This window comes from Polyergus mexicanus, unplaced genomic scaffold, assembly GCF_030449975.1.
Source record: "Polyergus mexicanus isolate NDT 795.1 unplaced genomic scaffold, iyPolMexi1.0 SCAF_9, whole genome shotgun sequence".
Classification (NCBI taxonomy): domain Eukaryota; kingdom Metazoa; phylum Arthropoda; class Insecta; order Hymenoptera; family Formicidae; genus Polyergus; species Polyergus mexicanus.
In genome coordinates this window covers 2,258,296-2,286,069 of record NW_027223329.1, presented here as the reverse complement: position 1 = coordinate 2,286,069, position 27,774 = coordinate 2,258,296, and the positions used below count along the sequence as shown (strand labels likewise).

Below are 27,774 nucleotides of genomic sequence, written 5' to 3'. Positions count from 1 at the left end.
CCGACGCGCCAACAGCTGGTTGGTAGTGGTACCGACAGTGACAGAGGATGACGTAGCGTCGTCGCTAGAGGCAAGGGGCGTCACGGTCTGCACGGTGTACGCGCTGGACAGAGCCGCCTCGGCGGGGCTGGGGGTGGTCGGGGGTGGTGGTGGTGGTGGTGGTGGTGTCATCGGTATCAGCGACGGTGGCGGTGGCGGGGGCGGTGCTGCACCGGGGATCGCCGGCATCTGTGGACCGCCGACCGCGTCCCACGCACCGACGGATTACGTGACGGCGGCATGTTATCCCCCGGGAACGCAGCTCACCCTGACCGCCACTCACCCTCAGCCCCACGTCGTTGATCCCGCCATGACGCCCACCTCGGCGCCGGTGCCGACCCCGACGTCGGCGTCGGGCCCCAACAACCCCGTCGCCATGAGCCAGCTAGGGACCGTCTACGCCACCAAGAGACGGCGTCGGAACGGAAAAAGGTCGGTACGAGGCCGTTAAATCATTATTTGACAGTTGGAACGAGAATGGACCGATATTATTTTGCGGTTCGCTCCGGAAGGAAATCTGATGCTGCACGTAGGATTCTCGCTTTTTTCATCTCCGAATCGCGAAACGATATAAGCTGTTCTCATTTTTTTTTTTTACGTATTGAGATATATAATAAAATTGATCGTGTATATGTGTGTTTTTGTATATACAGGATTGGGGATGCATTTAGAAATTAAAATGATATATAATTTAAACTTTAATTTATATCATAACACAAAACAGAATTTTTGATAACGAAAAAAATATCTATCTTGCAAATATAAAATATAGAAATTAATACAGATGTTACTTTTTTATTTTTTTCCAATATGAAAAAAAAAAGAACAAGTCTTAATGCTAATTTAATCATTTTTTAAATATATAATTCAAATAGCTTGCGATAATAATGGATCAATCATGAAATAAAGTAACGAAATATGTTATGAGATACTTTATATAACAAAAGACAGAAAATTCAGTCTTGCAATTGAATAAAAGATAAATATAAATACATAAAATATCACACTTTATCGATTTAATCGCCACTCAGATATGTTGTAGGTATGTTCTGAGTAATTCCCCGCAAAAATCAAATAGCGATCGACATTGGTTTAGGAGATACGACAAATTAAAGTTTGACAATTTTAATGCTTTTCCTTAAGTAAATATTATAAATTGATATTAGGAATAATCATGTTTATGTACGTAATAGTCTGTTTATGAGATATTTTCACAATAATGGGGAATGGGACAAGGTTTATCGTTGTATCGTATCGTATGGGTTTCTAGGCGAGGGTCTATGACATTACACATGATTATATACAGGACAATACGAGAGGGGCTCCGCCTCTCCTCTGCCCACGCATTCAATAAATAATATTTTTCAAGACATGATTCAGAAATTCGTATAATCGCATGTTGAAAGCTGTTAACGAACTGCGAGAAGTAGGTAAAAGCGATTATTGACAAAATATCTATGACCATATACCATATCCCGTAAACGTAAACAAATACTTTTTCCCTATCTATCCTACAAAACAAATACAACGTGCGCAAACTTTACTTTTCCTAATATATACTTTGTAAGAGAAAGAGCATTAAAATTGTTAAATGTTTAATTTGTTATATCTCTTAAACCAATGCTACTTGATTCTTACGGGGGAATTAAATCAGTGAAGTATCTTTTATGCATATTTATCGAATAAAAATTTGTGACAATAGAAATATATATAACTGCTTGATAATACGAACCTAAAAATAGGCGTATCGCGTAAAAGTGCATTCAGACAGTTAGCACAAGAATCCAGCTGAATGAATCGAAGGTATGTCTGTGAATCGGTCGTCGACGTTACGAGGAAACGCGCAACTTTACGTGCGAGCGCTCGACTCTTTATTCCCATTAACGTGAGCTTCGGACACATGAATTATACATACGCGTTTCAAACTGCGATACTTACTTAGAACCTTTCGGAGCTAATCCTGTAAGTTCCGTTTTTTACGTCGTTTCGATAATTTTCCAAGCGTACGAACAACGCTCATTGATTAATCACGAGAACGTTGAATCGTATTGACAAAACCAATCCTGAAATTTTTGCAAGGTACGACTTTTTACGTGATTCTACTTTATGCTAAAATCACATTTTTTCTTCATCATAATAATTTATTGTGATAAAAAATAAAATGTTTCAATATTGCGTGAGAGTTCATTTTTATATTTATATTATCTATTTATATCATACGATTTCGTATCGACGTGATCAATAATTATTTTCAACCATACTTATAATGTGTTTCATCAAGCTTATGTTTCTGTTATGCAAAACGCGCCGTCAAAAAACCGTACTTTAATTCTAATTTCATAATTTCTTCGACTAGTGTGTGCAAAATTTTAACTTATATTTATTATATTATATTTTAAAATTTTAAATAATAATAGATCTATTTAAATAGATTAATATTTTTTAAACAGATCTTTTATCATTCTTTTTTTTTTTTCATTTTTTATCTTTTAAAATATATATTTTGAAATAAAAATAAAGACGAGATAGAGTGTGCTGTGCATTAAAATAACATCTTTATTGCAAAAAGAAATATTCAAATGCAGCTTCTGAAAACACAATAATAAATGCGCATCACAAAAGATCGTCGTTAGGTTCATAATGTCGCAATTGATGACCGACGAAATTGCAGGTGCACAGGTCGTCACAAAATGTTGTTTCCTATGCGTATGTAGCGAATTAGATGTAGAAGTCAGAAGCCCGCAAACGATCATTTCTGATTTGTCAGACGAGAGATACGGTTATTTATTAACAACGATGGTCGGATAAAGACGGTTCGCGTGTTTGTTTGTTCTGCAGAGCACGTGTCTCGAGTTATTTTTCTTACGTCAAACCAAACATATGATGCTCCTTCTTTGTGTCGTCTGTCTCACGCCAATTTAGTTTTTCTAGATGCGGTTGCATTACGATTATCCGAATAACTTCTTAATCCAATGAAAACTCTTATCTGTGTAGATACATGCGTTCACATGATCGACAAATCACGTGAATCGACAGTTATTTATTTTGCAAGTATTATTATACAATATTTTATGCGCAATTTAATGTAAATGAAATTTTTTTTTTTATTGGGAAAGCATCAAATTACAGTTGTCACAAATCAGGATTGTAATATTAGAATAATAATAGTAGTGAAAATATAATGAAGTGGTTAAAAATATAATGAAGAGATATCGCAAAATTTCTAATTTATTTTTAAAATCTTTCATGTAATGTTACACTGGTAGTAGTTGAAGTGCTTGAATTAGATTGACGGACCAAAAGTTTCATTACTTTTAATCAAGCTCGCGTGCGTTAATGGAATTAAGATTGACAGTACTTACATAGGAATCCAGTTCTGTTGTTGTTCCGCAATTTGGTAGCTCGATCGCTTTGTAAAGTAATATATATTAGCAAATCTGCGAATCAGATAAATACTTAAGTTTGCAAAGAACTCTATTTTAAAAATATTCATATATTTATTCTCATTTCGAATATTTAAGAATTTAAAAATGTACACTTTTTTAACGACAGACATATTCTATTTTCTTTTTACATATGACATTCAATTTTTCGCAGCGACTAATTAAGGAGATTTTTTTTTTGTCCTGAGATATGATTTTTGATATTTTAATAATGCTTAATATCTCGGCTTTCGTGAGCTTCCTAAAAAGAGTCCTCGTCATCGTTTCGAGCTAAAAAGCAGCAGGTATATCGCATCCGTATTTTATTGCGTTAGTCGAGCGTCGGGGAATTTTTTCATCGCGGTTATGCGTCTTAGTCGGGCGTTGCTTGAGAAATTAAGGCAATCTGCAGCAATCTGGTAAGCTCTTAATCCTCTCGCGACGATCTCGTATGCTCCAGGTGCTTCCTCCTTTTCGCTCGCAAGCACGCGACCCGGTGCGCGCGTGAGTGCGCGCATGTTTGTGTGTGTGTGTGTATGCGGATGAGTGCGTGCGTGCATATCGCGAAAGGGGTTGCTGAGTCGTGCACACGGCGCATTCGATGCATCACGAAAGGAAGACGCACCCAGAGTAAGTCGGCCGTTAAGCCGACAGAGACGGAGCGGCTTCGGCTGATTGCGCAGAAGCGGAAGACTAGAATCTGCCGGTATCCGAGTCTCTCTTCGAACCGTCGCGTCTTCCGCAAACCTTATTAACTCTCCCTGAAACGTGGCGGATCGCGATCGCGCAAAACGGCGACGGGTCGCTTCCATAAGCGCGGAGTAACTTCGCGACTCTTGCCGGGATTCGAGGCAAACTCGTGCGAAGGCTAGCCACGTGAAGAAAATGGCAATCACTATTTTATAAATTTTTGCCGATTTAGAAAGATGTCACATGGATATTTAGGCAACTACAATATTTAGACAAACGACTTTTAAAGTATACATTTTCAAGAAGAATATGCGGTTATTATTATGTAATAGTATGTGATAATAAAAAAATGTGTCTTCATTTTAAAATATAACAAATATTATGCGCGTTGAGATTTGTATATTAGATTAATTTTACTTTCGCAGAGTGTAATCAATGACATAATTAAAACAATTTTATATTAATTTCGTAAAAAAGTTAAACTTGATGCATTTTTAATCGTAAAGACATTCTTATAAATTTATATCAATTTTGTCAGCAGCGGTTTCTACAATTATTGACAATCGCTCGTGTTTGCAACTCCAATATATATAGAGCATTAGTAAGCATTATAAAGTTTAACGATCACTAGTATGTTCCTATAAAAACCTCGCTGTGGGCATTAAGAGTCCGTACGGGCACTTATTCAAGCTGGGCATACGATCGCGACGATCGCGAGATCGCAGGCGTCTCGTAAGCTCGACAGGCGTCAGTTACCTTTTTACCTCGACGTTGAAGCCGGGGCCTCTTCCTCCCCCGTAGCTTCGGGACCAACGCGTCACGTTGAGTAATCGGTTGAACCCTTTTCCATTTCACGTAAGGTACCATCCACGGTGAAGAGCGTACCCCGTGATCGCGCGAAGGATCACGAACGACCGTAATGGAGTTTTAAACGGTTGTTCGAGGCATACGGGCAACGATCGGTGATCTTCCTCTCATTCCTTCCCCTCGAGAGAGTCGCCTTTTGATACGATACGAGAGGAGAGTCCGGGAAGGACGAGAAATCGGGGGAGAGGGAGGGAGGGAGGGAGGGAGCCTCTATGCCAGAAAATGCCCGCAGGCTGGTTCGTTCCCCGCGTTTCTTCCTCTTGCTTCGGCTCCTTAGGATCCCCTCGCTCGAAAAAGTCCTTCCCTCGGGCATCGTCGATCCTAGGCGAATGCACTTTAGAGAGATACAAGCGCGCGTGTTTAGGGCGTCATTCCGCAAATTCCGCTTCTCGACCGAACCAGCTGTTCGCGCAAGCGATATATCGCTTTGTCTAAAATGAATAAATTATCGGAGACAAAGTGTCATTGTGTGTGCACAGCCAAGTTTTGATGATTTAATAACATTGTGTGAGGAATGATTTAGCGCGTCGATTATATTATACAATTTCAATATTCTTTCAGTTCATGTTGTCAGAAATGTAATTATTCAAACAATTAATTTGAGAGAGAGAGAGGAAGATTCAGGGAATATTGATTTTTTTTTATAAAAACATTTTTAATATATTCAATCATCGAGTATGAGTTACATATATTTATTACATGCGTTAACTTGCGTATAGAATTTTGCTTGGTTATCAAATTATCGATCATGAATTTAATGTGTAAAATTGTGTAATATATTAATCAAACGTCATTATAAAATATTATTTTATACTACATCATTTTTTCTCATTCTTTGGCTCTTCGCTCCTTTTCTGCCAATTATCTTTTACTTTGAAAATCGCATCACAGGTCTCTTCGACAGCTATTTAACTCGAACAAGAAGTACCCGCGGCGAACCGTCGAATTTCGATGTCTCGTAGAATATCCAGGCCCTCGGGGTTTGTCAACGTCAAGGGAACTTTATCGCTAACGATCGGACGTGAACACCCGCAGTCGGGAGTTTCCCCAAAAATTCTGTCGGGTTCGGAGAAGCGGGCGCGATGCTGCGCGCACGTTGCTCGGCCGCGGCCTAATGACAGCAGCTTCTATAATTTGGTGTTTTTGAGCGAACGGCCAAATTACCGGCGCAGGGAGGGATTACTGTTATTACATCGCGGCCGCGGACTCAGTCGAAACCTGATTATACTTCAGTCAGTCTCTCTCTCTCTCTCTCTCTCTCTCTCTCTCTCTCTCTCCCGATCTCGACCCGTTCGTTCGACTGTCAGCTCTACGCTCTCGTTCGGCCTCTCCTCTCCTCCGCCTTTCCTCCTCTTCGCGCGATCCGCCAAACGATCCTTTAACCACGCAAATCGCACTCCGCCACCGACTCTCGCTCTCTCTTGCGATCTAGTATCTCGCCCATTAGCGACTTCGAGATCCTCTCGTGCGACATCGGTAGCCGTGTACAAAGGTGGATACGCCACGAGATACTAGATTACGCTCTCTCATGGACGCGCACTTTTTGCCGAATTAGGCTACCTAACAGAGAGAGAGAGAGAGAGAGAGAGAGAGAGAGAGAGAGAGAGAGAGATCTTGGCCAAGATGCATGAGATCGTCTTTACAATGTATCTTTTAATCGTGATCTTCTGATATATTTTTGAATATATTTTACAAAACATGATATAGCAAATGTGTATAAGAGATGTATAAAAATGAATTCATAAAAATTTTGGGATATTTAAAAACATTTTAAACGTATAATAAAAGAAAAAAACAGAAACAAAAATTTTTGGATAATAATATTAAATAGAGATATAAAAATTTGGATAATGATTTTAATTTTTAGATTTGAATATATCGGCAGAAGAAAAAAAAAAAAAAACGCGCTCAAAGTACTTACTTATAGACTTGCTATTTTTCAATTATCAGCGAAGAAATAAAAAGAAGTAAAGGTTCTCTCTCGATGAGTATCATAACTTGTGCGAGGGCGCAACAGAACCATTCGAACTTAGGTCGATGATTTTTTGATGGACAGCTGCCGTTGTCCGTCGGGTTTCGGCTGATTAGTTCTTAAGTAATTACCACGCATCCTTACGGCCTTATAACGTGCGTTTATAGCCTTCCTTCTGAGACCTTTGCTCCATTCAACCAGCCGAGGACCGTGGCCGAGGCGTGCAAAAATTTTCGTTGTCCATTAAGTATCACCGGTGCTTGCGGATTTCTTTACGTTATCGGCTAATCAGGACCGCAAATCGATTTTTTTTATTAACGATTAATGGCAGGAGGATATTACATTTAACCATTGAATCACCGGAGTGTATATCAAGACGACGAGTTTTATTCGCGAAGATATGAATAAATTAGAAGTTAATATTTCTTCCTTTTTCTTTTATTCATATCGCGAGTTTTGACTAATATTAAATCCTAAAATTTGTTTCACTCACGGTGTAATTTAAAATGATTTTATAAATAGTTACTTCGCAGTACACATCCATGAGCATAAATATAATATTTATACGGGATTGATAAAATTAAACGTTGATTAAATTATAATTTTATCGGAGAGAAATCTCATGTATGTACCCACACTGTTTGCTCTATTATAAATTTCATTTGTCAGTGAAAACAGATTTGGTCGGTTTTCACTTCGCGTTAAAAGAAGATATCGCTTTTACCTCTACTATCTTCATCTCATAGCGCGCGCTTTAATAAAGCTCCCTTGTGTTAGTCAAGCCTGTGATGCGTTGCGTCCGCGTGTGTAATACGTATAGTCCGTTCATGACAAGAGGATTATTGGTGTAACTTCCGTGATCAGCCACACCCAACAGATTAACACCTTGCATCCAATTGTAACGATGCACTCTGTCATATGTGTGATCGGTGCCATCGTTCTCGAAACGCCGGACCCGCGTGATAGTACGAGTTATCACTATAGGCATTCCCACGAATATGTAAAATACTACATCGATATCTCGGTAATCGTTTAATATTTTCATTCAGCCTTGGATGAAAATAATATTGATGCTATTGAATTTTTTTTACTCAATTTTTCTTTTCTCATTGAAAAGCGTTAAACAATCGATGATTCTTATGGTGCGCGTTCTTCGCCCGCTCTCTGCGAGCCTTTCGGTGTTTCAAGAGTGTTGAATGGGCTGCGCAGCAAGGAATATCCGTCCTCGCGGTTACCGTGAATAGAGCCATAACGAAGTGAAACGCGCAGGTGAATTTATGCTGCAGGAACGGAGGCGCCCGACGAAAAGTCTAATAAGCGCCGAAACATCTTCGAGAGAGAGAGAGAGAGAGAATCTTTGCCTTCGAGGCAAACTCCAAAGGAACACAAGAGAGATAGAGAGGATCAGTGAGAGACTAAAAAAAGCGATAGAAGGAGAGCGACAGAAAAATGAGAGACGTTATGTCGTACATCGTGGCTTTCGAACTTAATAATCTCGAGTAACCAATTTCGGTGTCCGATAAAAAATTATACAGCGACAATTTTATTTACGCGCGTATTTTAATGAGAAGTTTTTTTTTACACATATACCGATCAGGGTAAGTGGATGAAGAGCGAGCTACCGTGTGTCTCATCTTAAAAGATGAGACATTGTACCTTTTCGAGGATTGACATCAACATCTTGCTGTCTGATGAAAATATATATTTATGAAAACTATCAGTCTTTGCATAATAAGTAATATGTTATTCACAATTAATTATTGCGAAAGAAAATGATATAGATAAATTTATGCAAATAGGATTAAAAGTTTTTAAGCTAATTTCCAATGATAAAAATTTTTGAATCCACTTTTTTTTTTTTTTTATATATAGTAAGCGGGAAAATCGCGTAAAGCCGTTATAGTTGGATCGTTTATGACAGCATAATTAAGAGACTGAATATGGAACGTCGTTATCGCGTATTGTTATTACTCATTGTGCGTTACAACACCAGCACGTGTACTTCAATCTCGGTGTCGACTTCCCCCGACGAGTTATACGAATTTCGCTACACTTTCTCGGAGCGGAATTTAAATTTTGTTATCCGGCGCGGCGATCAGTCGGGGAAGAATTTAAATATAAATAGTTGCGGGATATTCGTGTCGCCTCTTGCTCTTATTGATATTTCTCTCTCTCTCTCTCCTCTCGTGCCATTACCTTTTCAAATGTAACATTGGTAAGGCGTTTCGCGATGAAGGCGATTACGCGCTTTCCCAGCCATTAAAACCGTAGAATCGCCCGCCTCAGAAAGCAAAAGTAACGATGGTATCGTCGCATAATTCATCATCTTACCTATTTGTTACTTATCGTACGTCATATTCACCAAACACCTTTATTTTGTTTTACAATGCAATTCCTTTTTTTTTTTTTTTACTCTTCGTTATCTTGCATAGAAACTAGTTCGTGATCTCGTGAGACATTGCTGACATATTAAAATGATCTTTGTACACATATTTATTCGACGAATACACGTCACTCGTCGCAAGATGCATTTGTACGACGTAAAAAAATGAGGTATGTCCGAATTCATATCGAGGCTCTAGAATCAATTGTTTGGCATAATTGAATTGTCAAGATACGTCTTGAATTCGAGACTTGATTTCGCGAGAGGCGGCCCTGGATCCGATCGGTAAACGACGTATTTCATCCAGGGCCCGGGCACGGGGTCCGGCCGGGGGCCCTGGTAAGGCGCTGTGTGTTTAACTATTCAATAATTCATTCCGCCATTCATCACCAACCGAGTGTAAAATTTATCTTATTTTTATGTATTGGCCCCCTCCAGCTCGCGGCACCATACATCATGCTCTTATTGGCCGCGATTTGTTTGGCGCGCGCGGCATCCAATCCCATTGTACCGATTTGTCGAGGCGCGCGCGAGAACACATTTTCTAACTCGCTGACGCGGGTCCGGGTCTCCCTCGAATATGCTCTTTCTTTCTCGGAAACTCACGCGTCGGAATAAAAAAAAAAAGAAGAAGAAGAAAAAAAAGCCAGAAACGATCGTTGGCCCTACGAACTCGAATATGTTGATCTCTCGCCTGTCGAGTATTTGCTAATTTTAATGATATAGCACGACCGATAAATCCATATTAATCCGAGCAGTAACCCGAAATTTTGATGCACAGTTTGTTATATTAATAGGAGTTAAATCAAATAATATTTTAAGTATTCACAGCGTATCGACAATTTTTTTTAAAATACCGATAACCTTTTAGCGTTTTAATGGAATAAGGAAAGTATTTAATTTGTTATTTGAATAAAATTTAGGATTTAAATAATATGAATGCAAACTTTATCCACAATTTTATACACGTTTCTAGGTTTAAAAAATTATTACGAAAGAAGATAAAATGTATATTATTATATAATGAGAGAGATACATATATTACATAAAAAAGAAAAATCGCAGGGAATATGTAACATGCGTAAAAAGAATGTATCAAAGATCGTGAGAATGTGCTCCGGAAATTCAAATATTTAGCCTATAAGTATACTAGAACTCTCGAGTTTAGATTACAAATTCCCAAGACGGTATCATTACGCGTAATTTATGTTGCGTCCTTCTCACAAACGACGAGAAAGACAGGATAGCGTTGTTGTACGATTTTTCGCTAATAATCATGCCAGCTATTACCAAATGGCTAATTCGTTATGGAAGAGTAACAATAATGTGATTTAAATTGCTAATGATTCAAACGAGCTTCAATATTCATTGCAACAAAAATAGTTTCTAAAGAATCTTGTAGAAAGAAAAAATATTCTCCCCGACTAAAAAAAAAATCTTGTTCTTCAAATAATATTAATTGGACTGAATTTTAAAAAATTTATTTAGTACCTTTTTCTGTAGGTTTAAGCCTTAATAATTATCAAGATAGTATATCTTATCTCGAAATCTGAAAACTTGTAGTCAATTTTAAATGTGTCGTAATTTGTTTTTTTTTTCGCCGCGAAAGTACATCTGATGATCTTTCTCTATTTATTTAAGTGATTTAAATATCTATTTTTTGGATACTATTCGCTTCAGAAATTTCAAGCGGAGATCAATTTTGCCGGTTATTTGAATTGTTTACATCAAACTTTCTCGCCTCGGGCGATTTCGCGAAGCGTAGCTTTTTGTCATTTGTCGAAGGCAAATCGATAATGAGCCTGGTTCCGCGGCAATTTAGTCATTTATTCATTACTCGGGGAAGACGTCGGCGAATGACACCGGCGCGGCCGTTTGGTTCTCGTAGCGGACACTTCCGGTGCCAACCAGAGGCTGTCATTTGGTTTTTCAAACGTCCGTTTCTCTCACCGCGGGGATGGAGGGCTTGACGATTATAATTATACACGGCCAGCCTCGGAGGAAGACGGATGGACGGCTTTAGCGCGTGTGTGCGTTCGACTTTGATCCGAAAAACGTGGTCGATCGAATATCCAGAGCTCAACCGAGGAGCCATTTCGCGAATTAACGCTATACTCGATCGTTTCACCATTAAACACGCGAATACTGCAAGAGTTACGAAAGAAAGGCACGTACATACAACGTGAATTAGAACGCGATTAATACATGTATATTAAAAAAAAAAATAAATAAAAAAAATAAAATAAAATAAATGTAATATAAAATTATGTTGTGAAATATTCGAATGACAAAATGACATTAAGCATTTAAATTTTGCGTATAAGTACAATAATCACAACAATTGCGATAGATTCGAGAGCTTATATTTATAAAGCGGAAACAAAGTATAATTATTTTATGCATTTTTTATATTACTTTTTATTTCTTGCTATTGGTCGCTCGTAAATTGCACAATTCGTGGCTTGACTCCTCACGAATATCTCTTCCTAATTAGACATTCCTGTCATTAGTTCAAGTACCGTCGCTGCCCTTCTCTCTTTCGTGACAGTATTCATTCCCCTGTCGCGCTTTGTACGCCCGATGGTTGGCGTATCCTGAATTCGCCTTCCTATTAGGGTGTGGCTTACTCCCCGAACAACAAAATTGTCGCTCTGGTCCCAGTGCTTGCGATGTTTAATGAAATTAACGTACGAAAAAGATCTTTGTTCTCTCGATGCTTTTACAAATACGAGTATAAGTTGAACAAAAATTGATTTTTCTCACACAATTTAACCACATCAAGATACAATATTAGATTAAATCCTTATACATTATTTAAAATCTACTTTTATAATATTTTTTTAATATTATAAAATAATAATTAGAATAAATCGAAGAAAAAATAATTATTAAGGGTAATCTAAATTAATATTATTTTAAAGTAAAGATTTATGATCGAGAGATGATTTGTACTTTTAATTATTTCGATTTATTCTATTTTTTCTGATTGCTGTTACGCCTTGAGACAACGCATGCCTTCGTGTCATTAAATTTATAATCTCTCGCGCTTTACAGAAGTTCACAGAAAATTATATATACCGTAAAAGAAATGTCCTGAATAATGTTTTCATGAACTAGACAATGCGTCGAATCTGCCATTTCATTTCTTGAAAGAAAATCATCATTAATAATAGTAGATTTTTATTCATAATACATAGACAATTAAATCTTTTGTTTCAAAATTTTTAGATATATATAGTAATTTTACATAGTAAAATCCATTACGATAAGAAAATTCTGCGGCCAAATAATTTAACAAAGAAATTTATAAATTATTATATTGAAATGGGGTATATAAATGGCACGTAAGATTAATGTAGCTATCTTGTGTTTTATGATATAATATAAATTCCACTACGATATTTTCACAATAATTGTTTTGTTTGAAATATGATTAAATATAGGCGTTTCTCCACCAATCGATATTCTACGATCGACTATCTCGCGATATCGCCGATTGGATTATCAGAATGCCCTCCGCGTTCTTTTCTAACGCAATGTGTCCGGGACAAGTCGCGGGAACCGACAGTTAGAGCGTCGTCGCCGCTCCGCATCCCTTCATTTCGCCATCCGCTCGTTTCGGTAGAATTTGCATTTCAGGAACGTGAGATTGGGCGGTACAAAGATAGAGCTAATGCTCACGGGGCGGCGCGCCGCGCCGTGTAAACACAGGGTAGCCCGGGGATCCCCCTTTCTGGCTTCTTTCTCATCTTCCGTTGTGTGCTACGGCCTTACGTCGAGCTTTCCGTTTTCGGTTTAAAGGCGAGGTTATCAGCGGGTACCGGAACGCGAGTTGCGATTGCTAGCTATATAAGCGAATACAGCCTTTTGTTTGGGGGGAAATTCAAGGGGTAGAAGCTCACTTGGATAAATCTTATTTTTCATTTGCCATTTTCAATATGAACGTGGCTTCTTCGGTCGAAAAATATGAGACTTCTTTTCTGCGAATATTTATGTGTGGAATAGATATCGATGATCTCTATTGAATTTTAATCATAGGATAGTTTGATGATAATAGTTAATCTAAAACATTGAATTGATATTGAAAAAATTTCAATGACAGTAGACAAATTCTCCACGCTTTGTGTTTTAATCCATCTTCCATTACTATTAAATTCTCTCTTCTCAATCGTTTATTTTGTCGACTTGATTCAATAAAAGGTGGCGTAACTATTGGACAATTATTCTATGGTTTATGACAATTGCAGCGAAAAGTAATTTATTGTTTCTAATTTATTATTAATTTTCAATGAATTATAAAGCTCGGCTATTCTCATATATATATATATATATATATATTATATATTCGATAAATTAATATCGAGGATAACAAATGATTAATCACATATATATTTAATGTATCGATTCATCATATGAATATACAACATCGCGTGTCTATAAAAGATTCTTTGGCTACGATATTCTGCGTAACTTTATTTTTCTTACGAAGGAAACGGGTAACGTATAAGTTCAACTAGTATTCGCGAGGATTCCGACTGACGTAATTTGTTTTCCGTAACATATAATGATGTAAATTGTGCATATTATAATCAATTTACGTTGATATATGTACGCATGTTCCATAATCAACGATACGATGCGTTAGTAATATACAATAATTTATTTGATCGTACTTTTCTCTCGCATCGCGAAGTTTAATCACGAATTACGTCAGATTTTATGTAATTACCTCTTGCAACTAAAGGATTGCAAAGCAATCTTCAATATGTCAAATCGCTAGTATATATATTTATTACGGATATTACGGTAATGAATAATAATTTGTAAAGATTATATATATTGTATATTAGAGAATATATCGCACATATAGACATTTGTCAAAAGATAAGAAATTAATTCTATCAAATTATCGAACGAGCGACATCCTCGTGTGCAAGGACTTAATTACTATTACCACGATAGTTGCGTGTACGATATCTCTTACACACACACAAATACATGTATATGGTACATCGTGTAAAAAAGACGCGCGTTGTACCTCTATTATCCGCAACTGGTATTATTACCGGACTAACTTACGGTTTAGCGAGTAACTTTCGATTCGCGTAAAAAAAAAAAAAAAAAAAAAAAAAAAAAAAAAAAAAAAATCTACGCTGTGTCGAATTCTCGTCCGTACAATTAACTTTCAGGATCATACCCGGAATCGCGAGCGGATAGTAATTAAAAAACTGTCGAGACACGCCCAGATTTAAAGACACTTCAATTGAAGGAATAATAACAGTGATCGCGTATACAGATAATTTTCGCCTCGCGTTTAGCAAACGCGTATCAACTGAATGCTTTGTTAGGCGAAACCTGTATAATAAAAGTACGTTCGCAGAGAGATGAAACTGATGTATTTGAATCGAATATGAAAATCTTATTTGAAATTTTTATTTCGCTTCTTGCGATGAATATTTAATTGATAAAATTCATTGGTTCTTGTTGGACGTTAAATCTATTAATGATTGACATTGTAAGAAATAACTTGTACAAATGTTTTAGATATAATTTTATATGTGATTTAATTTTGGATACACGAGTAAATTCGATAATAGTTGTGGCAAAATGGCCGCAACTCTCGCTGCATCGCATGGAAACGCATACAAGGGGGCGTGCAAAGAATTTTATGCAAGCTGCGTTTAAAAGCAAATAGCGTAAAATAATTCCGCCTAGCGTAACGCAGTATCCTCGCTCATTTACGCAGGATACTCATTTCGCACTACTTATCGACAATTGCAGTTTCGCGCAGTTGCAAATACAACTCCGTTCGCCCGACGTTTAATTAGCTGCGTCTCGCAAGAGGCTGCGGAATGAATGCTTCCGCAAAATGCGAAAACGAGGAGAAGCGCGCGAGCACTCGAATCGATGGAGATTCATCAAAGTCCGTGATACGACTGTTCGGTAACAACGTTGTTGCTGATACTCAAATTTTTATGAAACAACTAGATTATTTTAATATAGACAATATCCCAAAAATTAATTTTGGGCTTTTTTTAATGTCAAATTATTTTTAATATCAAATTTATTAACAATATAAAATGCATTTTTTCTTAAATCAACAAATATAATTCTCTAAAATATATATCTTTTTTGCAAGTATACCATATAGATTAATGACATATTTCTCGAATATCATATTTTTTTAATGTCAAATTATTTTTAATATCAAATTTATTAACAATATAAAATGCATTTTTTCTTAAATCAACAAATATAATTCTCTAAAATATATATCTTTTTTACAAGTATACCATATAGATTAATGACATATTTCTCGAATATCATATTTTTTTAATGTCAAATTATTTTTAATATCAAATTTATTAACAATATAAAATGCATTTTTTCTTAAATCAACAAATATAATTCTCTAAAATATATATCTTTTTTGCAAGTGTACCATATAGATTAATGACATATTTTCTCGAATATCATATGATCGAATCGTATTATTCGATGACAGATTCCGCGGCCGTTTCACTCGCAAATAATAGTGGAATACAATACGACGGATCGGTCCGCTCGCGCGGTGACTCTATACATACATCTAGAATCTAGATGAAGCGTTCTCGCGTCAGGTATACATAAATATAGATCGCGCCCCGTCTTGAAGAGCTCCGGACTTGTCTCACCGAGTACTCACCCCGTTTCGATCGTACCATCTCTCTATAGCGATATTACTAGTGGTGTACCACCACTATCTCGATACCTCTCCCCACGCTGAGATCGCGAGCGTATCATTACCCCGCCTAGTGGCTAGCTCGGCAGATTACACGTCTGCGGGCCGAGTTTGGCTCAAGCTGACCCGACCTAACTCGAATTTGTAAGAATGATTACGCCGGGATTTGCATGTTAGCGAGCGGCATGTCCCAGAGAAAGAGAAAAAAAATTCCGTACGATACATTGCTGTTTTTGATGCGGCGCGAGAAGGCGCGCAATAACATTAATCCGTACCGTTGAACACATCGGGATTCAAAATCTCTCTTTAAAATTTAAAATTTTGCAATTTCACAATAGGAAGAGAGAAAACTTTGAAGAGTAAACACAAGAGTAAGAAATATTCTTATTATACTATTTATTTTTTAATAATGATTCAATTAATTGGTAAGATTAATAAATTTTATTATCTTTACTTTCGTGATATATAAATAGTACTTTAACATGGTCGACTGGCACTTGTATTTATTTCTGATGGAAAAAAAAAAACTTGACAAACATTCTTCCCGTTCTCTACATTTCGCGAAACTTATTCCGCAATTTCGTGCATTGGCCGCTGGTGTTTTTACTTTTTTGCGTAATTGAGTTAAATAAATCGCGTTCAAGTGGCAGCGCGACTCTCCTCGAATGTCTGCCGGAAGCGAGGCCGTTCGCTCGTGTCCCACCTGCCAGTACTGGCGGGCATGAAATTATGCTAATTAAACATATCGAATAAAGGAAAAAAAAAAAAAAGCAGCATTGCAGTCTCGTATATTTATATAGGCGTTGCCGTTGTAATGTCGTTAAATATTTTTCGGCCAAAATATACGACGATGAAAAAATTCGCGCAATAAAATTAAGTGAATTTTGTATTAATCGTTACTTTTAAAAATTGCTCCTTAGAAATGTATACAAAGTTGTATACATCAGGTCATATTTAAAGGAAACAATGACTCGTGCGAGGGGATTCAGTGAACAAACGAAATGTTAAATCGTTCGATTCTAATGCTGCAATAATCGAGCAAGAACGTACGTCGAAGAAGCGAGCTCACGAGCGCTTTACTAATTAACGAGATACGGTTATATCGCACATGCGAGCAAATCGTCGACATAATTATCTAATAAAAATTAAGCCCTTTACGCGCGCATCACCTGTAAAACGTGTCGTTCTGATATATTACGATGTAGAAACGAGGTAATTTTCATTCTCATACTAATTTTGTAATTTTATTTAATCGACAGTACAACGTGCGGTTAAAATCAATAATTTTTTTTTTTTTTTTTTTTTTAATACACAGTTAAGCCAATTGTCTTCGAAAATTTAATTTAAATGCCAGCACTAGTATACATATAATTGAAACTAACTGCGTGTCAAGTACACTTTAAGTATACGTTCCGATCTAAGACTGTCCATTCATGGACCGCTCGATAAACGCGCTTTTTGCTTCCGTAATTAATTTATAGCTATTGCGCACATACGGTTTCAGGGACGATTGACAAATCGATTTATCCATCAGCCTACAGTCAAATATATGTATATATAAAATATTGCGCCGATTAAAGAAAACAGCATAAAATTCGCAAAGTTGATAGTCGCGACACGGCAATAAATAATGCAAGAGTTTGCTTTAAGGGCTTAAAAAAGTGTGAGAAACAAAAAAGCTTACGTAGATCAGTGTTTTTCGATTTCTCGAAAAAATTGAAGTCTTCTATAAAATTAATCGAGTAATTCGTTGTTAATAAAAAATACATAATCATATATGATATATATTTGTTTACATTGTGTCAATTTTTGCGATGTGGAAAATATTTTATTTGAAAAATTTGAAAAAACCAATATATATATATATACATATTATAATACTGAATGGTATTTTTCAAAATTTCTTATCGAACTTGAGAAAATGTGAGCGATACATTTTAATAGCAGAAATAAGGAATTAATTACAAGGAGGTATGCAAATTTCTATCGATAACTTCTTCTTGCCGTTATCGGAAAAAATTTACCACGATACCGGCGTAATATAATAGCGCCGTGTATGTACCGTGTAAACTTAATCTAGGAGCCACATTTTTGACTCCTCTCCGATTAAGATCCGAGAATATATAAACATAATTCTCAAAGATACATTGTAGCAGTGTGATTACAGGTATAACAAAGCTTAGATTATAATCATCGCGGGCCACGAAGTTATGGGACATTCTCGACACGAACGTAACTTGCTGCGTATAAGTGCGTTGTTGATTGCCGGGACGCGATATAAATAATAAATGCCCGTTTCATTAGTGAAGGTTCTACGCTCGTCCATGTTAATATTCACACGAAACTTTTAACGCAAACGTTTTAAACGATTATTTGTATAGCGCGCGAATGATATAACAGTCAAAATATTTAATATAACATAACATCGTTAAATAATCGACAAGAAACACATTAATTGCTAGGACAGTAATTTTGCTTTCTCTGTAAAAAATATTTCAAATTTAATTATTGATTGCAAACCGTAACAAAATATATTTATGATAAAATTCTGCTTAACGAAAAGTTTTAAGATTAATTTTATGTTTCAATCAATTTTTTAATTAAACTTTGTATCGACGATATACAATAATAAAATTCAATTAACGAGACGTGTAATATAGACAGTTAAAAAATTACGATAAAATGTTATATACTTATATGATTGAATTTTTATTAAAGAGGAATTGACAGAAGCATGTCTAAGAATCAAAATAACATACGGTAGAGAAAACGGGTTTGTATATATGTGTGTTTATACATTATGTGTTCTTGGTCGATGACCGAGATAAAGATAAAATTACGATATACTTGATGTAGTATTTTAGAAGAAATTGAATCGTGTATAGTGGCTATATGAGGATAAGAAGAAAATCTTCTCGAGATTGTGCGTATCGGCGATTGGTTTTTGCTCTCAAGTTTGCTCTTTGCATCGAGTGACTGACGGCAGAAAAATCGATCGCTTTTAAGAATGATCTGTGGACGCGCGGTTGTAACGCGATAGTCGCGCTGTGGTATCGTGTGTAATAAAAATAATTCAATATTTCTATTTTAGAAATCTTCCTAGAGTGTGCATTCGCAAAACATCCGGCTTGTAATGTGTGTGTTATTAATTTTTCTTTATGCTATTAATTGTAAAATCGATGGTTTTTTTTCATCATAAATATGTCAAGAAATAAAAGATTTATTTAGATTAATTATTGCTTATGATAAAACGATATATATTATTATATAGCAAATATATAATAATTATATCTCATGGATATATCGTATATAGAAATATATACAATATATATATATATATATATTTAATTTGAAAAAATATCTTGAAGATTTATAATTTTTAATACGAGGAATGAGAGTAGAAAAATTAAAGCTTATTTATTTGCGTAAATCAAGAATACTAAATTTATATAAAATTATTGAGACTAATAGGTTTCTTTATTTGCAGATCCGATAGAATGAAAAACTTTTAGAAACAAAATACAATAAAATTGCCGCCACACACACGCACAAATATATAGAATCTTATTTTATTCATAGTAGAAAGTACCGCGATAAATTTCGTTTATACCGTGCAATGAAGGCATAGACCAGAGAAGGAAGGAATTTCCAACAGTTCGTGTGTCACATATCTTTTACCTTCTGAAAAAAAATAGTCTGGAAAGTTTGCCGCGCGTTCTCGTTAATAACTCGGAGGCATTCATCCGGGCATTATTTACCCCTTTCAACCGGCTAGAGAGACGCGAGTTGCGGCAAGTGCCCGGTAAATTGTCCTGGATATAACTGCTCGAAATTACATCCTCGATTATGAAGTCTAGAGACGACGCGTAGGACGTCGAAATTCTCTGTCGCTCCGTCGCCGTCGTGCTCGTCGCGCGCGACGAAGCACGAACACGCTTCTGAAAGTTCCGCGGAATTTTCTACGATCGCTCGAGTATCGAAGCGCGCTCGAAGTAAAGAAAAAGAAAAAAAAAGAGCGATGCACACGCGGTAACCTATGGAAGTTTTACACGCGCCGCACGTCAATTATCGAGGAGGGAGGGAGGAGATATAGAATCATCATCGTGATTGTTGTTCGCCGAGAGAAAGTAAGCGCGTCGCCGCCTGTGAAGAATCGCCCCGAGAATTTCAGGACATGTGCGATAAATATCACGACTCATTGAACTTTACGGATGCCGCCGCCTTTGTGTGCGCGATGTTTCGCAATTACGAAGTATAACCACCGTAAAACCGTAGTACCGTAAATTATATATAACGGACGCAACGCTAGTATCTACACGCGTCTCTTAATGGAAACGATGGAATTTTCCTCGTAGAATATACTGAAGGATTTGGAAAGTAAATGTTTCTGGATTAAAAATATCGTTTTTTCTTTTTAATTTTTTTTTTTTTTTATAAACTCTTTTTTTAAACTTCAAATTCAATTAATTTTTTCGCGTGTATTTCCTTGAACGCGATTGCCGTTTTTTCCCCTCGTCGCAATAAAATTTCGAAATTAATCCATTGGCGCTAATGAGAGAATCTGAAGTCAATTAAATACGCCGTTGATGATATGGTCTCGATAAGCCAGAAAACCAATGAATATGCAAACTATTATACGACTACCTGCCATACGCCTTTTCATGGCCCGTTATGTGTGCGAACGAGTATCGGCATATATATATATATATATATATATACGTGCTGACGGATTAGAGCGGACAGGTATTTGTGTATAGGGATATGTGTGTGTGAACGAGTGTGTTCTCTATTCTTTTATTTATACTCGCGAATCGTCGGACGCCATGAATGAGTGATACGTCATGCGAAAAGTTTTTTTTTTTTTTTTTTTTTTAGGCGGGATGAGGATCTTCCCTTTTTCGGTCGTATTCACGCGTGATATTTTTCTACGCGATTTGCGTGATCCGTTTGTAACATATTTCAGAAACAATTTATTACACACAATCTATATATATTATATACAAAATCAGCTTTATAATTAATATTTTATAATATTATGTCTTAATTTCTTTATACCAAATATATAGATTAATTACAAGATTACAGTCTATATTTTATTTTAAAATCGAAGAAGGGATGCTTTTTGTTCTCTAAAGTTAATTGAATTTTATCATCAAACGAAAGCAATATTTGTTTGTCGGTAGAAAAGGATTTAGAAGGGAGATCTGTAGGAATTTCAACAAACTTTGCTTTACACTGGTATTTCTCTTCAACAGATGAGGCTAGTATGAAAAAGCCACACTATGTAAATAAATCATAGAGCTGTTCTCTTGGCGGAGTTACGATGAGTTACTATTTCACACCTCGCGGCGTTGATTCTAATCGTTGTCGGCTCAGAGTCGGTCTTCTCATTCTCACATCGAGAGAATCGTACTTTTACGTATTCCATTGATCGATAATTTGATAAAAAAAAAAAAAGGAAAAAAATTACTCATCGAATCGGCCATTGGGATCGCGCGCGCGCGTCCGCGTATATATTTGTATGCGCGTATTCATCTTTGCGCGATGTAACGCTAATGGTCGGACAATTTGCAGAGGCGTGCCGAGTTAAAGTCAGACTCCCCTGCAAAGTTCCGCCGAGTCAGACTCGAAAGTAATGCCATAATGTTACTTAATATCCACCGTAGAAACGCGCTTATCTCAGATATGCCCTAAAGGGCTGACGTATTTCCATATTTTACCATGCCGCAGTCGCATCCTGCGCCAACTTCTACGGCAAAATCATAAATGTGCACGAATAGAATTCGGCTTGATCTAGGTAAATTGCGCGAGAAACAAATAAAAAAAGAGAGACTTTTGCCTTGGTACTTAACAATAGCAAGATTGTATTATATGTATAGCATTTACAAATTTTCCTCTCTTGACAGATATTTTTGTCGATATATTATTTTATTTTTATTATTCGAAATTATGTTGAATTCTTAATAAGAAAAAAATAATACAGAGAGAGAGAGAGGATTACATTGTTAAATTTAAATTTATATAACAAATTAATCAAATTAAGCGTTTGTGTATAAAGGAAGACTTTAAGACACGAGATTATATATTAAGATAATCCTTAAATTTATATTTACTCGGTCTTCGGCGACCTCGCCAAACTCGTTATATAAACGTCTGGACAATGATAAATCGCGTACACGAAAAAATTGTGCATACCTTCCGCGGTGATATTCGTCGATAGCCGCGCGCGGCCGCGGCTTCATTTTTCCCCGGCTAATTTCCGGTCAAGATGTGGGTTACGATGGTGTAAGCTCGACCACATAAGTCTCTTCGGTATCAGTAGTCTCACTGCTCTCTCTCTCTCTCTCTCTCTCTTTCTCTTCCTTTTTCACCTTCTCGATCATCATCCCTTTCTGTCTTGTCTCATGTTAGCGTAAAAACGGAAATAATCTATTTTTGAAAATGAACTAACTAACACACGTGTCGATCTAACGAAGTTAATAAAAGTTGAATATTTTGTTTTTGCATTAGTAGAAAAAATACTTTTATTTAATTAATCTATTATAAGAACGTAAGATCTTAAAAAATATTTTTTTTTTCCTTTTTATATCGATTTCTGAAAATGGTTAAAATAAGAGAAGAAATTAATTTTTATTTAACAATTTGATAAATTAGCAAAATAATTGATATTATAATTTCGGCGGATTTAAATTTCTTCGTATCCTCTCTCTTTTTGTGAAAAAAAAAATAATGGATTTAAAGATCTATTTAAAAAAATATCTACGCGCACGCTCTTATGGGAGAGTAACGATTAATTTTGTTAATTATAAGTGTGATAGCTGATTGAAGAATTTATTACACGATTTTTTAAGCTGTCGTGATATCAGCTATCGCGGTAAGTCGCTAACTTATTTCTTATCCTCCGTCAACCCTCTCCCTATGACGTTTAACGTTATCGGCAACGTAAGGATTGAGTTAGTTAATTAAATGCATAAATTTTGTGCGCTGTGACACGGAGGCAGGGAAGCTGAATATTCGAATAGTTCTTTAATTGCGTATTAACACGCGAAAATTTGCAAATTAAGTAAAATAATATATCTCTCCTTATTCTTAAATAACTTAAAATTGCTGCGTATCGTTTGCGCGTAGCGTTGCTGGACTACATGACGCGCTATCAAATATTATATTGTAAAGAGAGATTAATTCCATTGCAGTCTCAGATATAAATATTTAAGTCTGTCAAACGCATACAAAAATTACTCGATATTAAATTTGGAATCATCTAATATATATGATTTTCTATCAACAAAGTTTAATTTTCTGCAAATTTTCACACGATATACATATGAATTGACAGTTGATATTCGTGTGCCACATATCTCTAATTAAAATTTTATTTTAAACCTATATGAGGAATAAAGATACGTGCTTTTTCTTTTGTTCTCTTATCGAAAATTTATTTTATCGCGTAAACGGTCGATAAAACTTTGCAAATTGGACGTCGCTGGACGATGATGTATTATTTACTTCAAAAACGCATTCGAATGGCGCCACGCGCGATGCCTTTGGCCGATTAAATGACTTATTAACGGGCTTATACAGTCTTTCTGGTATCAGCGGTCACTCGCGACAACATGCGCGATCAGCAACTAGCCGGCGGCGTCTTTCATCAATCGTGTTTCATTGCGGGGACGTGCTTAAGTTAAATGAATAAGGATAAGATCGATGCGTTACAGTGCAGAATTTTCGATCACGGGGTTCCGTGACATTAAACGTATCTGTATTATTTTATCGGTGTACGCTCTCTCTCTCTCTCTCTTTCTCCGTGACAAGGTTATCATTAGCACATCATAATTTTAATTTTATAAGAAAATTTTAATTATTGACATTAATTAAGATATATACACAGAAAAACTTATTTACTTACAACAAATAGTATAACAGGATTTTGTTCGCGCGTTTTAATAATATTTCATGTCGAGAAGTCAACGTGGTTATTCTTTAATGATATAAAATTGACTGATATATTATTCATTGTTATGGTAAAATAATCTTGTCCCTTTCTTTTGTGTTTCAGGTAAATCGCCTTACATAATTTTTCTCTGTCAATCGTAGATGTTCCGCGAGTTTAAAATTCACCGGTGATAAATCAGGTAACTTAATTGATAAACCGAGTTGAAAGTTCTAATTAATGAAAGAAGTCTATCTATTTTCGCATGTTTTTCATCCTGCTTGAAAGATTATCTGATATTAAAATACACGAGAAAAGCGAAAATTGAGCTTTTAATTTTTTTATGTTTAATCAATTTTTATTTAGTTTCACAAAGAAACAAACTCTTTTATGATATAGAAATATATTATTGAGAATATTACAAATGATTATTTAAAAATAAAAAATAAAATAATATATATTTGTACTTTTAAATTTAAAGAACTTTGTCAAAGATAACTGAACGTCATTCTGACGTCAATGGAAGAAAAACAGCAAGATAAATCGTATGAAAAGAAAGAGTAAAAAAGAAACGACCCTATAGTCGGCCTGTTTACATACATTACTTAAACTAGTGTTCACGCAGACGAATCACCGCGATAGCCAGTGCGACAGACGGATGAGTCCTGCAATAGTATAGTCTATTATATCTGCACCCATTCGCATATAGTACACACACGGTATAAATCTTCTATACACGTATAGCCGCGTACAAATCTACATACATATGTATATAGTACGAGCCACGCGCGTATGCATACGTAAGGATCCACGATTACATTTACAAACAGTTAAGGCCATTAGCGAGCACGCGAAACCTCGGGGTACTAATTTAATCCAGCTCGGTAATTGCGAAAGATTCTAATGGCCTTCGCCTCCTCGCCGCATTTACTTCGCTGTCGACGTCGTCCTCGTCCATCTTTGCGCGTCGGCGACGCCGAAATTTTCATAATTTTCGTTACATCGAGATTAATCATTCTCTTCTTCTTCTCTCTCTTTCTCTTTCTTTGATTTTTTTTTTATTTATTTCTTTCTATCCCTCTTTTATCCCTTCTCTTCTTTTCATTGCTCCGAAGCGGCAAATATTTTTCTCGCCGTAACGAGCAGGGATATGGAAATCGTACCTCGTTCTGGATAAAAAGGATTTATTTCCGCGCCTCGTCTCGACGCGTGTCTGTCACGTCGGCGTGCGAGAAATTTACGGCTCTGGCGGAAATCGCATCGGCACCTACACCTACGGAAGCAATATTGCGATTCTTCAACCTTTCGCTTAACATTTATCTGTCGCAATATTGTCGAGTTGTTATCCGGATATAAATATTTACCTATGCTTTATATCTCTGAATATACTTTCGTTTACTTCTTTGTATTTGCTCTTTTTTTATTTCGTGTTTTCTGGCACGTAGATTCGCGTTTATATAACATTTATATTTAATAATAAATTATTATTAAAATTTTATTAAAATTATAATTATGAATTATATTTAATAATAAATTTTGATGCGTTCAATCAATTGTCTATAATAATATATATCGACTTTAAAATTGCCAAAAAATTAATAATATGTAATATACATAATTTGTGTTACTCTTAATAAATAAGTTAATAAAAAAACATACACGCAGACATACAAGTTACAACAAAAATTTATAAAATATATTATTGTGTAAGATATAAATGTATATAAATATTTTTCATAACAATGTGTTCCACTATCGTCTTTCGTTTATCGAGAAATCCTCGGTAGTATAGTGGTCAGTATCCCCGCCTGTCACGCGGGAGACCGGGGTTCGATTCCCCGCCGGGGAGAGGATTTTTTTTTTATTATTATTACTTTTTTTTTAAAGCAATTTTATTTGCAATTTTCTTGTTTATTCAATATAATATCGAATGACATAATGAATATTTTAAGAAACATTTTTAATATTTCCCGCGTGACGGATTCGGATACTACGCGAAGTGACTTATTATCGAAGATTTTACAATAAATGAAAAAAGATTTATTGTGATACACGTAACAAAGGTATATAATTAGACACACAGTTATTTTAGATAATAACAAATTTTTAAAATCTTTGTTACAATTATATCTGTTTGACAAATTTTCTCAAAATTTAATGAAATCTTTGGTACCATATTAAATAATGATACATACACATATATTATTATAATATTAATTATTATATATATATATAATAATAATAATTAATATAATATTTAAATAATTGTGAGAAAAAATATTTACACAAGAATAATAAACACAAATTAATCTTCCAAGCCTTCCTTTAAATTAAAAAAAAAAAAAAACATATTTAACATTATTCTCGCTTGCTTTACAAACATACCAAGTTTCATCATTTTAAAATTATAAGAGATCCGCGCTCACGAGCGTTCCTCGTCAGCTGACAACGCGTGCCTTTCGTGACGCGGTTGCTCGCGGATTAATCACGTTTATAGGACGCTTTGTAACTGTTCCCTATGGTCCCCCCCCCCGCTCCCCTCTTCCTCTCGTGCGCGACAATTCCACGCGAATAGACGACATGAAGCGGCGACAGTAGCAGCAGGCCGGTTGCATTCCCGTGGGATGGGAAAGCCTAGAAAAAGGGAAGCGTAGCGAATTACTCAGCGCGCAGCCGCGCCCATTTGCGGAAAGGAAGCGGATATAATGGTGAATTGGATTATCTGGGGCTGGGGCTGAGGGAAGCGAGCGAGCGACGCAGGAACGCGAGAAATTGCCGGTTCTCTTACCGTGATCCAGTTGCGCGGCGATACAAGTTTTCGAGAGAGAGAGAGAGAGAGAGAGAGAGAGAGAGAGAGAGAGAGAGAGAGAGAGAGAGAGAGAGAGAGAAGAGGGACGATAGGGAAATATCGCGATAACAATTTGTGGCCAATCAACCGAACGCGCAACTCTAAGGAATGTGTGATGCAACGAGATGTAGGAATAGAATACACGAGATTTTTTCTAGAAAATCCTCTTTGGAAGAAAATTCGAGGGAGTGTATTTTTTGATCGTTTCAAAGAGACGAAACCCTGTTGGGTCATTTTCACCCTTAGCTGGCTCTGCGTTCAACCAATGGGAAAGCACAGAGAGAGAGACGGCGAATCATTTTTCTCACCACCAATCCGATGTCGCTCTTTCGAAACGTCAACATCCAACCGTAGATTTCTTGCGATAAATGGTTTTGGTGATTTCAATACAAGCGCTAGCAATATATAAATATTAAAAAACTCCCCTAACGAAGGCTTGTAAAAAAAAAAAAAAAAAAAAAAAAAAAAAAAAATGAATAACAATCATTCGCATAAATTAACATAACATTGTAAATAATGCGTATATTGAGATGATAGTGTACTTCGTATAAAATTAGATATGTCGATTTTTCCCTTCGTACCTCAAATAAAAAAATCTTGAACGAATTTATCATCTTTTTTTCTCTTAGACAAAACGTCGTAAAATGTCTTATAAAATTTAAACGCGTAAATTAAAGATGCGCTTTTTTTGAAAACTTTTTTTACGTAGCTTACTTTACTTTAATAACATTGTTTGCACATAGCTTATGTTGCCTTTGCCATCATTTGTTCCAATTTTTCTTACTTTCGGAATTATCGTCATCTCGCACTTGTCACTTGCTTCTCCTCCAATCTTCTTGCAACACTTGCACGCTTCCTTTTCCTTCATCTTAAATTACGATCGCTTATACGGGCGCGTCAAA

The 27,774-nt window shown here is 36.0% G+C and overlaps 1 protein-coding gene and 1 non-coding gene across 4 annotated transcripts in view; both read left to right on the top strand.

Annotated features, from left to right (window-relative positions):
• The first annotated feature begins 220 nt into the window (after positions 1-220).
• Ss (spineless) overlaps positions 221-27,774 on the top strand; it is a 171,458-nt gene continuing 143,904 nt past the window's right edge. For all 3 annotated transcript variants that reach the window (XM_070301476.1, XM_070301475.1, XM_070301477.1), the window contains exon 1: positions 221-471. In XM_070301476.1, coding sequence (XP_070157577.1) covers positions 350-471 — 122 coding nt within the window. In that variant the 5' untranslated portion in view covers positions 221-349. The remainder of the gene's footprint in view (positions 472-27,774) is intronic.
• Trnad-guc (transfer RNA aspartic acid (anticodon GUC)) lies at positions 25,802-25,873 on the top strand. Its single transcript has one exon. It is a non-coding gene; the product is annotated as a tRNA-Asp (tRNA).